General features: G+C 30.3%; 1 protein-coding gene across 1 annotated transcript in view; it reads left to right on the forward strand.

The window, feature by feature from the left end:
* Positions 1–10,484, forward strand: part of SCAP (SREBP cleavage activating protein) — a 135,299-nt gene extending 124,815 nt beyond the window's left edge. Inside the window, exons 21-23 of the mRNA XM_075355725.1 lie at positions 5,116–5,261; positions 6,350–6,412; positions 9,924–10,484. Coding sequence (XP_075211840.1) covers positions 5,116–5,261; positions 6,350–6,412; positions 9,924–10,103 — 389 coding nt within the window. The 3' untranslated portion in view covers positions 10,104–10,484. The remainder of the gene's footprint in view (positions 1–5,115; positions 5,262–6,349; positions 6,413–9,923) is intronic.
* Positions 10,485–13,892: the final 3,408 nt, after the last annotated feature.

Genomic DNA, 13,892 nt, shown 5'->3' on the forward strand with positions numbered 1-13,892 from the left:
ATCAAATCTGGCTGCTCTATTTTAACCAGTGGTATACCATGTTATCAATAGAAATGGTTTATTTCCATGCCACTGGACTTTTATTGGATAGTCAGAACCTTTTGACTTATGTTTATTTCTGTTTCTCTGCATTGTATGATTAATTCATACGTATTGGTGTAATTTTGTCAAAAAAGAGATTATTTTTAATTTACAAGTAAATAGGTACAACAGAAGTGATACTTATCTATTATTTTGTAAATAGTAGATTGTTTGATATCAGTTACATTATTTGTTCCAGTCTTTCTTATGGCTGTGACATGTTAAAGCATTTGAGGTTACAAGCAGTCCTTTTCTTAGTTACTTTCTCTAGGAGTAATGATGCCCATTATACAGCCAATCCATATGATGAATGTAGGGATGATATCCTTAGAAGGACTAAAAATCATGTAGCAATTTCAGTAGATTTGACATATTATGGTGCATCTGCTTACTGATCTCACTGAATATGGTAATGGGAAACTGCTTTACTCCTTACTTCGTCAAGTAACTGTTGTGTGCAATCTTGTGTACTTAAGAATGCTATGTTGTGTTTTTAGAATCATTCATTTCATTTAAGGTGACTACACCACAATCATTTGGTCATAACGCCTTTCAAACTAATTCTTAATATGATGAACAGTTTCTCTCGTACTGTGACAGCACCATGGGGCAATAAATCTTATTGTACATATGTCATCCTTTTCAGCCTTAATCCCACTGCTCGGCAGAATGTATATGGATACATCAGTCATTTTCCTTTCCTTACGGCAGCACGATGTACACCTATATGTTCCATGCAGAGAGTTGTAAGATGCACTCTGTAAATTTGTTTTCAGATATTCCTTCACAGACAGTTGCCAGGAGCATACACCTACACTGCCATCTATGATTTAACTCATAATCTTTACTTATTGAAAGATTATTCGTTATAAATATCTAATCCTAATCCTCATGGCGCTCCTGCCATCTTTTGACATCTGTATATTACTTTATTAGGAATGCATACTTGCTTGTATTGAGGGTTTTCTCTAGTTTTATAATCTTTGAAGGTCTCTAACTTTCATTTCTCATTTTGATAAAGTAAAATTTAATAATATCGTTACTGTAAGGGAATTTACTCAGTTCAAAGTAGAATATAATGCAGTGACCCTGAAAAATGGCTGGGCCTTCACGTTCTTTGATTGATGAAATTATTGAGGCTTTAGATGATAGTGGATGATAGTGGAGATAGTGTTAGTAGTATTAGTGACAATAGTGAAACTGATTTTGCTCAAGAGTTTGTAATACGTGGTGCCGAGAGTGATAACGGGGAAGACGGAAATGCATTTGTCACAGCAACAGCTGAAGAAACTGACCTTCAGTGCATGTAACGCGAGATAAGTGCGCAGTATGTAGGACAAAAAATCCCTTTCACAGGACAATATGGCCTTCAAAAACAGTGGAGATATTAATCTCTTTGTAACATGGTATGAAAATCTGTTCAGACTGTAACTTTAAATACCGCTTGGAGCATAGAAACTGGGGCATTTAAATACCGGCCTAAGGGGTTAGTTACTAACTTTCTGGCTGCATTTTCAGTTATTGCATGACAAAAATCATTTTAGTGAAAAATCTGAACCTAGATTTAGAATCTTTATATGGATAGAATCTGTACATCCAGTATTCATCAATAGTGAGCACAGTGTTTAGGAAGTCAGTTATTTATTCTGGAAGTCAATATACTTAATAACATCCATAGTAACATCAAGCTATATATTGTCATACAAAGCAGTCAGATGTCTAACATAGAAGTTAGCATCATATTTCATGCCCGCTTTGCTCAAATCATCTGTCAAAATAGCTTTTACAGAAGCCATTGTCTTTTGCAGACAGTAAGCTTACAAATTTCCGGTAAAGGCAGTTAACTTTTATATGGATTTGAATCCATATATATATCGACTAGATTGTGGATACCGATGTTCTTTGGTGATTGGATTTCAATTAACCACACATCTTAGTAATGGTCAACCTGAGACTGTACAAGACTACACTTCATTTACATTCATCCTCTAAAATAATAATACCTTATGGTGGTTCTTAAGGCTAAATAGAAAAAGAACGAAAGAAGTATCTTTGTATAACCCAAGTGGAACACACCTTTTCTTTTTCTGTTCAGCCTCCGGAACCACCGTCAGGATTACTTCAGAGGATATATATGAGTGTAAACGAAGTGTAGTCTTATACATTCTCAGGTCGACCATTTCTTAGATGTGTGGTTAATTAAAACCCAACCATCAAAGAACACTGGTATTCACAATCTAGTATTCGAATTTGTATAAAAGTAGAGTGGAACACACCATCATACCTCAACCTCATCTATCATATCTGGCTATAGCTATGGTCAGATTTTTCGCCGGATTATTTTTTTGCCGTAGATCATAGCCAATACATACAAAAGTTTTTTTTATAATTTGATAGAAAAAAGACAGGAATGTATTCCATAGGGTGCCTACAGGATTTCTAATACCCTTTACTACCTAATAATTGTAACTGCAGCCTTTGATCTAATCTAGTAAGATGCTACACCTGTCTATAGATCTGAAGAATTCTACAAATATCAGTTAAATTATATGCTCATCATTTGAATCTATGAAATCATGTAAAATATTTAATGTGTTCCTGCTTTGCCTATATTCATTTTCAAATACAGGTTTTCTTTTATAAATCTCTTTTTCTAACCTGTATGGACAAACTGCATGACAGATATTATTCTTACAATTCCCAACCTCCATAAAGTATCAATACCTTAAAGTATACTATAAAGTATCATTCCCTTTATTCCCTTATTTGATTACCAATATTAAACTTTGCCCTTTAGCAGTGGCATCTGAAGTTTATTAAACGATTATTTAGCCCATGATTGGTTTATTCCACTTTTTAATTAAATCAACAAAATCTTCTTGTAACAATTAATTCAATTTCAGTCTACAGCCACTAATTTTTTTTTCTGCTGTTGTTGCTTTATTAAACTTCATTTCTTTTTTTATAATGAAAATAACACATGTCTCTGACATATGCTGTCACCTTGTGATAACTTATGATCTATATCACATTGCCCTAATTATAGTCATAGTGTTTTTGATTGCGTACAATCTAGTTAGATTGTACGCAATCAAAAAACATCTATGCACAGTTGTGCATAGATGTTTTAAGTACAAAAAATTGAGTACTCATGTTTTAAATACAGTAAGTAAATATTTAAAATTACATTAATCTAATTTTTATGTATTTATATGTGTAAAATAGGTGTGAATTTTACAGGCTGTTTTACTTGTCATTTGCATACTACAAAATATTTCTTTAATTTTTTTATTTCTATTGTTCTTATTTTTAAATATTTGTTAGAAATATTTGGATGTAGGTAAAAGTTAAATCTGTAGGACTGTATTAATTTATGTTTCAAGTTCAGTTCTGCTTCACGTTCAAGTTAAATTCTGCTCACGTATGTGTCAAGTTCAGTTTCTAAGTTTCATTGTGCAGAAGCACAATGCATATTTACAATGTTTATAAGAATAAATAGAGTTGCAATTACTGCACTAAAATTTTTGTTTTGTCACTAATGCAATCTGTATAGGGTAAAACCAAAATTAATGAGCAGTGAAAGTGGTAAATTGTGTTATTTCCTTCATTGCTCAAAGGCTATTGAATCTTGCAGATTTTTCTTCTTGGACATCAGTAAGCCTTGAATTTTAGTCTGTTACATCATTGCGTGTATTCTATCATCATAGATTAAGTGAAAATGCTATGAGTATGTGTTGACTCACCCAAGGACAGTGGAAAAGATAAAATACCTACTTGCACAAGGTTTAATGCCATTCTTGAGTCTCATCTTTCAGCTCAAACTTATTTTGAGAAAAAATGTAAAATTGGATTTTTTTTACTTTCACACACTTATAATGTTTGTCCAAAAAGAACTCTAGAGTTTCAAGAATGAATATAGATTTTATTTTGTGGCGTTCAATAGCATTTTATGGGTAATCTTGAAGCAACAACAATTAAGTTTTAATTTATATATTCTCCATCAAATACCAGCTGTGTTGAACTGTTGCATAGGCCAAGCTGTTGTGAGCCCAGGCTGTACCATGGCAGCTACTGGAGAAAGCACAATACATGTACTGCTTTATAGAAACAAAATCAGTGACTGTTGTACAAACAAATTACACACAATTCTTTTGTTATAGAAATTCTCCAACAGTTATGAGCAGTTTTTGGTAATTGGAAGAGTTTTCAATGGACACTCATGCCGAAAACAAGTCCTGAAAACACGGAAAGAATTTGAGTTACCAATGTTGTCCGAAAACTTGAGTTTTTAGTGTTAGTTACCAACTAAACATTCCTAAAAGCACTGTCCATGATGTTTGCAAGCTATTGACACTCTGTCAGTATAAATTGCAGCTACTTTATGAAATTGAATCTAATGATTCGCCACAAACAATTCAATTTGTAACAACTATGTGAGTTGTCATTTGTACTGATGAAAACTAGCTGCAGTGAGTTTTATTTTCTGATGAAGCAATCTGTCTGCAACTGTCCAAAAGTGAGTGTGCATAATTGAAGTTTTGGGCCATTTATTTTCCATGAGCAGATTATTACAGGCATAGTGTACTCAGACATGTTATTCAACCGTATAGCATGTATTTTTGGTGATTGAAAATATGCAGTACCTAATTTTCCAGCCAACAGGATAGAGCCTCTCCATACTGTTGGAAAATCATGCATAAGTAGTGCGGACTGCACTGAACAACAGGTTCTCAGAAGGCTGGATAAACAGAGAAGCTTCAATCGTTTGGCCACCACAATTTACCAATCTGATGCCGATGGATTAAGTCAAGTTACTTGACAAAAATTTCAAGTAAATTAGTAATAATTATTGATGTGTATAAAGAATATTGAAATTTAAAATTCCACTTAATTAATTAAAATTTTAAGATATTTTATAGTAATCTTGTGAGTGGATTCTGGAACTTACATGGTATTGCCTAAAACATGGTTCAGTTTCATTATATTTTATTTGTGCTTAGTCACCGTTTGTTATATTGATGTTTGTTTATGCAGGTGCTTGTATGTACAGTCTTCAGGCCCATGATGGTTGCATAATGGCTTTGAGTTATTCTGCAAGTTATATTATTAGCTTAGGTGCTGATGAAAGATTGTGTGTCTGGGAAAGGTTTCAAGGACACTTGCTTAACTCAATACAAGTTGTAAGTTATTTTTTTATGAGTGTTTAATTCTGAATCTTTCCTTTAACGTATTACCTCATTTCAATGGGTATAGCCATCAAAACCTTTGTAGATCTGTGAAATGGCAGATTGACTTTCATTTAAAATTAACACTTTCATTCAAATTCAAATATAAATTATTCATATTGTAAAATTTATTATAATTACAAAGGTTTCTTCTCTTTAAGGTTATTAACAAAATATGTCCTCATTTTTTTTATCAAACTGTTTGATATTAGCATCGTACTGGCTGTGAAAGCAGAAGTTTTACTATATTTTTGGTATTTTTATCATGAGTTAATTTATTTTGTGTGCTAGTTGTTGTTTCATTTTATATTATTCTAATAATAACTTTTAAAAAAATATGATTCATTATTAACATGCACTTAATTCTATATCTGATGAAATCATATTGCTTTATTTTTTGTTATTTCTACTGAAATGTACATTTCTTAAGATTTACAGTCAAAACTTTTTTGAAAATCGTAAAATTTCATTGCAAAAAGATTACCTTCCATTCAGAATAATTAGTTTATTCTGAATGGACTCACTTGTACTTCTAGATTACATAAATGTAATCATCATTTTATTAAAATTAATTACATATACTTATTGCTTTTTTATTTTCATTTAGTTTCTCAGAGATCTCAGTATATTCAAAATGGATTTCATTATATCAATAAAGTATTTAAAAACTATAGATGTATGTTAACACTTTCATCAGTTGCTGAAAGTTAAATTATTCTTCTTAATAATGTCTGTTCTGAAGAAGCAGATTCTTCTGACAGTCCTAAATGGGAATAATAATGAAAAAAATTAGTAATAATAACCACCTGTTAATTAATTTTAACAAAGTAACTTTATTTTGGTGTTGATAGAATTTCTTAAGCTATCTAATTATAATAGAATATTAGGTTTGATTATTCTGTTAATACAACTCGTGGATATTTAGAACAATTCTGATATAATGTTATAGCCTATACACTAAGTATATAAAGTAAGTAGAGTTTGTAGACAAGAGTTACTTTTAGTGAATATTATTATTAATTGTAATGTTTTTCTGTTTCCAGAGTCAGACTTATTGTATTAGTATGGTGATGCTAACACATAATCTTCTTGTTACTTCCAAACAGGTAAATGAAATTATAAAGTAATAAAATTAAAGTATTTAAATTTTGTTCATCTTTTAGCAGAAAATGATTTTGACGTTGAAAAAAATATTAATTTGGAATTGAAAGTTGGTAGTAATGTTCCAGGAAAAAACCATCATTTGAATATCCTCAGCTGCTGGTTATTGAGGTTATTAAACACTACATCAACTTGCAAGAGTTTAAGTACAAAATTTAACTTATAACCATGCTTGTAATGTTTCTAGAAAGAAACATTAAGTTAACTGAATAAAGTTAATTCAGAAACTGAATAAGGTTAACCTTTATTCAGTTTTTTTAATTAGAAGGTTTATTAAATTAATTTAAAAAATTATATACCAGGTGCTAATTTTGAATAAATTAAATTCACAGATAACAACTGGTGAAGAATTAATAAACTGAAGAGTCATTAAAAGTTTAAATTAAAAACATATGTACAAGGGTTATTTTTTTATCAAGGTCCGATCGGTCACAAAATTAAAACCACAGTGAAAATAAAAAATTTTTTATTTGTAACAAGTACTTACATAGTTACACTATTTCTCTACATAGTCACCTTTCCGATTTAGACATCTGTCGTAGTGTGGTACCAACTTTCCAATACCCTCATCATAGAACAGAGCCGCCTGTGTTTTCAGCCATGTTTCTACGCTGGTCTGCAGCTCGATGTCTGTACCAAAATGTTGTCCTCCTAGCCAGCGTTTCATGTGAGCAAAGAGGTGAAAATCGGATGAAGCCAAGTCCGGGCTGTATGGTGGGTGATCAAACACTTCCCAACAAAAACGCTGCAAGAGCTTCTTTGTTACAGCTGCAGTGTGCGGCCGAGCATTGTCCTGGAGAAAGACAATACCTGATGACATCATTCCTTTCTGCTTATTCTGAATTGCCCTTCGTAGAAGTTGAAGAGTCACGCAGTATGAGGCTGCAGTGATGGTCATGCCACGTTCCATGAATTCCACCAAGAGAATTCCACTCCGGTCCCAGAACACAGTAGCCATACACTTTCTGTTGGAGAAGGTACGCTTGAACTTCTTTGGTTTACTGGGAGAATGAGAATGCATCCGCTATTTGGATTGTTCTTTTGTTTCTTCAATTTCAAAATGGACCTGTGTCTCATCCCCTGTGACAATTTTGTTCAAAAAATTTTCTCCTTCATTGTGGTAGCGCTGGAGAAACGTTAGGGAGACGTCCATTCTCATTGTTTTGTGATGGTTGGACAGCATCTTGGGAACCCATCTCGCACACAGTTTGCGGTACTGAAGTCTCTCACTCACAATGGTGTAGAGAGCTGACTTTGAAATTTCAGGAAACGAATCAATACAGAAATTGTGAACTGACGATTTTCTCGAATTGCCTCATCCACTTGCTCAACGAGATCATCGGTTGACACTTGCTTCCTTCCCTGACCGCCTGCATCATGAACATCTGTACGTCCTGGTTTAAAGTTCCTGCACCATTGTCGCACTTTGCTGTCACTCATTGAAGTTTCACGGTACACATTACTTATTTGTCGATGAATTTCAGCTGCATTACACCCCTCAGCCTGAAGAAATTGAATTATCATATGCACTGTCACACATGATTTACAACTGGATTTGTGTTATAATGTAGGTTATTGTAGTAATTTAAATGTACATTGTAGTGCTTGTACAGAATCAGTAGTGTCAGTTATGTCGTCATAAAAAATCTGAAACAAAACGATTTGTCATAAACCAGAAGGATAAAAAATCTTTTGTGGTTATCGGTAAAGGGTATGCTGGTGTACAACAACTTAACCTTATTATGAATATGCAATGTTTGAGTAAAAGTCTCTTCAGTAGACTATCAAAAGATTTATACAAAATATCACAGATCACTGGCCAGAATTATCTGGAAAAAGCCTGTCAGAAAGTATGTGAGTCTCATAAAGATCTGGATCCCTCAGTTACCGTGGTAGTTTTATTGATTTATGTATTAGCTTTGATGGACGTGACATATGAGAGGACATATCTCCAATTTTGGTATTGGTTGTAGTACCACATCTAGATACAGATTTTATAATTGACTTCAGTGTTTTGTCAAAATATTGTGGAGATATGCTCAATGACCAATATGCAGTTTTGGAAAGGTAGCCCAGAGCTTTTCTTTTGGTTTGAAAGCCATAAGGGAAATCGTGAAAAAAATTATACTGACTCTTCACCTGATACTGAAGTTTTTGTCACTGAGTTGCTGTGGAAGCATTTTGAAAATTATAAATTTCATTATACCTCATTATAAGTGATAGCACTGCAAAAGTTTTCACGTTTAGAAAGTTTATATGTTTGTGGTAATGTACAGATATTAAAAGAAGAGCGCATTAAAGATACATAGCACCAATCTATCGGAGGCTTACTGATGAAAATTTATTAAATTGGTATCTGAAAGGAAGAGCTCAAAAGCCAATGAGAATTTCCAGTCTTATGAAAAAGTGCAAGAGAACTAAAAGTGTTTCATGATCAATAGTAGAAACAGCACTGACAGAGGCAACAATTGAGTTTGATTTTGGTAACATAGCAGTAATAGGTAGAATGGAAACAGCTTCTGTATCCCCAGGAAAAATCAATAAAATCTTAAGAAGATGTTATCACTGAAGAAAAAAGGAAATTAAAGAAAAGAAGTAGGCTGCGAATGGAAGAATAAAGAAGAGAAGAAAAAAGAAGCAGAAGGCATCACATATGCAGCTGGAGAATTCTAGATAAGATAAGGTACCAAGTAAAATTAAGTTTATTTTTATTTCATCTTCTTAGACATGAAAAAAAAAATCTTTAAGTACTTTAACTGGTAGAGACATAATCTTTTTTTTCAATTTTTTCAGTAGATTTTGCTCTATTTTTCCAGGCATAGATACAATGGAATTGCTACAAGGAAAATTTTTATAATATACAAGTAAATCATAACGATAAAATATTGAAGTTTGTAAAAAACTATCAAAAATTTCCCATTCATGAGAAATTGTTTAAAACACATAGAAAATTAGAACATAGTTTTACCTTAGATTTAAAAAAAGATTGTAAAAATAGTATTAAAACTAAATTAGTTCTGGTTTTTTTTTTTTATAAATTCCTAATTTTTCACATCCATCTTAATATTGTAGGTGGGTAATTATTTTTGATTAAATATTTAATAAAAATGATAATAAAACACTAGTGAATTGAATTAGAAAAACTTGTAACATTTAAAGTTTAAAAAACTATTTTTTATATGGCTTCCCCCTTTACATCAAAACCTTGTAATAATTAGTAAAGTTGCATTTTTATTAGTTTATAAATGTACATTGATAAGAAAACATTCACTAGAGAACTAAATCAGTTTTCAAGTAACAAGTAAGGCAGAAACTGCCTTACTTGTTGTTCAGTGCTATTTGTACTTATTAATTTTACTCATGTTTTATATGATTTTCTTTTATGTGTGGAGCATATATATGTTTTGACTATATTATTTTTTAAATTGAATATTTATATAGAATGTTTTGTTATAGGGCTCACTTGTAGTGTGGGATGTTAGAACTGGGGAACCGGTCCGACTGGTGAAATTAGGATTGTCAGACAGCTGTGTTTTTGTTCAGCACATTGTGCCTCTAAGAAATAGTATAGCTTGTGATTATGGGCGTCAGCTTCGTATCGTGCGTTTTCCATTGGTTCGAGATAAAACTGAGTAGTAGTCACCAAATTTTATCTGAATATTGAAAATATTAAGCACAAAATACAGCACATATTTTATTGTACAGGTTTTTTGTACATAGAAATGATATGTAAGATGGATTTATAGTGCTAAGAGAAAAAAAAAGACTTTTACTAAATCAGTTCTATCTATAAATTGTTTTTATTAAAAACTGAAATATCATTTTTACAATTTGTCTTAAATATTTTTTATTGTAAATTGTAAAATGATTTTTATTAATTGTTTTTTTCTCTAAATTTTTAACATAAATTATTTTTTTAAATATTGGAATATTATTTTTTAATATAAATTTGAATTATTTATTTAAGATACTTGTCCAGTTTATAGTCTTAAAATGTGACTTAAAGGTTATTTTTATAAATTTCATCAGCTCATTTATCAATATCATAGAAATTATTATTTTTTTTTTTACTAGCTTTATAAAAGTAATAAGTATTTTTTTAAATTTTAATTGTATATAGGATATATGTTAAAATATGTTTAAACTTAATGTATTTTGAATCAAAAAATCAGGCCTATATTTTATTTTTTATCTGTTTAAATAAATATACTTGTAAGTTAATAGTAAGGTAGAAATAAATAATGGATTGTCAATTGTATAAGTAATGATGAGATTATTAATTATCTTCCTTAATTCTTTTAAAGAAAATATTATTTATTGTAAATTGTTATTTATTAAATAACTAGCCCTTCATCGCAGCTTCGCCTGTGCTTTTCTTAATTATTTTAAAGAAAATATTAATACTTAATGTACATTTATTAAGTAACTAGCTCCCCATCACAGCTTTGCCCTTGTTATATGGTTACTTGTGTTTTTTATCGTGGTCAATTTTTTTTATTTTATGTTTTTTTTAGTCAGGTAACCAGAGGCAAGTGCAGCTAGTCACACATACAGTAACGATAGCAGTTGCTATATCAGTTGAACTACCATGATGTATAGTATCGCTCCCTTAAAAAAAATCAGAATTTAAAAAAACCAAAAATGGTTTTGTGATATTTATTTGCTAGCTTAAATCTACTGAATATGTTGTTTAGTATAGACTGAATTGGAAAAATTTGTAATTAGTGTTGAAATTTTTTTTTACCTTTCTTCACACCCTTTCAAGGTCAAATTGGTTTACTCACATGAAAATTACACTCACCAAAAATCAGGTTGATATCTTCATTTGTTACGGACAAATTTAAAAAATACTAAATTACATTGTTACTCCATTTCACCCCTTTAAACTCTGAATTTTAAAAGATCCTTTCTTGTTCTGCATTTACACCATTAGAAGAACGTGTATACAAATTTGCATCAATTTATGTTATGTATTTTTTTGCTTGGCATTAATTATGAATCACTCTTGGTATGTTTTTATTTAGTTTCAATAAAACCTTCATTAAAAAATATCTTGGGAGCGCTCACCATAAAAAAAGGAGTATGAGAGTTTAGTGGCTTGAATAAAAAGTGCAGCATGCTAACAGATTATTTATTATTTACATGTTTTAATAAATAATTTTTCATTTTAATATAGTCTATGACACTCCAGATTACATTATGAAGCGACTGTTAAAATTTGGTAGCAATTATTTTAGCTATTCTTGAGATATTTGCTAATGTACTAACAAACGTTTCCTCTTTATGTAAGAGATAAACATTTGATTTTTGTTTTCAAAACTTGTTACTTTTGAAATGTTTTTTTAAATCCTAATGTGTAGCTATTTTCCTATTTTTTTTTAAATATTTAAATTTTCTGATTTAAATATATATTGAAATAAATATATGTATATTTTTCCATTAAATAAGGGAACAAAATAGATGATAGTAGTATGAATTACTTTGCGGACTGTGTTACAAGTTCCTTGAAAAGCTATTAAAAAAAAAATTGTCAACTTCAATTGTGTTAGGTAAAAATTAAACTCAATTTGTATGAGTAAAATTATTGTTGGCCAAAAGTTTAAGAAGAAATAATGAAGTTGTATCTTAGAGAAAAACTGGGTATTTTGTTTCTACAAAGTTTTTTATAGTTCAAGCTAAAATACATTGTAACCAAGAAAACAGAAAATATAAAAATCCTTTTTCTTGGAAATTTACTGTTTACAAATAAATCTACTTAAATTTGAATATTTTATGTAGAAACATATAAATAGTGTGGTTCATGTTGAAGAGAAATGGAGTTGAGTGCACATATGCCCTTTCCTTTTGCTACCTTTGTGTTCTTACTAAATAATTATTTCTTTAGATGTATTTTTCTGATCGGTTAACTTTACAAATGTTTGTGAACATTTACTGTATTCTCATCCAATCATTTAGGTCTGTTGCAAATGATACTATTACCAGGGGTGCACTTATAAATTTTACAGTACCGGAAAATTTGATTTTATATTATGGCTGACCGCAAGAATAATCTATAACCACAGGTGACTAGCTACATGACAATCTTATGAAAGACACACATTCATTTCAGTGTTTATATTGATAAGAAGCTAAAATTATTTTTCATGTTAAATGTTTAATTTTTTTTCCATGAATTAGGTTTTATCAACTTATTTTGTCACCATTTTCCTATAGTTATCCAAAAGCAAGGATCATTTTCATGTGGTCTGATTTTTATGATTAAGTTACATTTATTATCAGCTTTAAGTTAAAACAGAATTTTTTGTGAAGGACTTTTTTATTTCTTCCAAAAAGCAGTACTGGAATGGTGTTCCAGCACCAGTACACCCCTAACTACTATATTCCATCTATATTGAAACTCAATAGTTTTGAAGTTTAGTTTTTACAGTTTCGTTAGGTATGTACTCAGTAGATTTAGAATTTTATATTGGTTTCCCATATGATGTTAAGAGAATGTACTTGGCTTATAGGAATCTGTTACTGAAGTTTGAAAAAACTTCCCTCTTTTGATTCAATAAAGTGTACTTTTTTAATATAGAGCTTATGGAAGTTAACATTAATTTTTCAGTTGTAAGTAACAAACAAAAGGAGTGATCAATATTTTTTCCCCTGTAATCCCTTTTTTCTTCATATTGTTTTTTTGCACGATCATTTTTGTTAATTACCAACTGTTATTGTCATTGTCATTATGCATCGAAATTCAGCTCAGTAGCTTGCTTTGCACCCACGGTTTGTACAGTGTATGACAGAAATGTCCTGATTACCAAAAGTCTTAGAGCTCATATATTCCGGGATGTGACCTTGCGATTTTATTTAACAGATATTCAGACCACTTTTGTTTTCACTTTTTAACTATTTCATTCAAAGGCTTTACTTCTAACTCTGATCTGATATCTTCATTTCACACTATGCACCTTCTTTTGTTTCTTTCACCGATTATAAACACTTAATTTCAGCAACATATATTTATGACTCATCATTTCTGTATATTAAAATTGTTGTCATCACTTTATAAAGCATAATTAGTGTTGTACCTTATTTCATTACTCAAAAATTCTATCTATAGTTTTATACAAAATTAATGAATTTATAGATTTTTTAATGAAAATTTTAGCATAAAATATAAATACAGTTTATTTGTTACTACTAATTATCATTTATTTTATCCATTATTTTTAAAATAAAGATTCTTTTCATTACATAAGTTATAGCCAATATTTTATTAATTAAATATTTTAATATAGACAATATGAACATTAAAATAAAAACTTTAAAAAAAAAAATCATTGAGTTTCTCATCTTTATATTTATTTAAAAATTAAATTACGATGCAAACTGTAATTGTTTAAAATATCATCAAAATTTGTGATATTGGGTGAAATACTA

This window comes from Lycorma delicatula, chromosome 2 (assembly GCF_047948215.1).
Source record: "Lycorma delicatula isolate Av1 chromosome 2, ASM4794821v1, whole genome shotgun sequence".
NCBI lineage: Eukaryota > Metazoa > Arthropoda > Insecta > Hemiptera > Fulgoridae > Lycorma > Lycorma delicatula.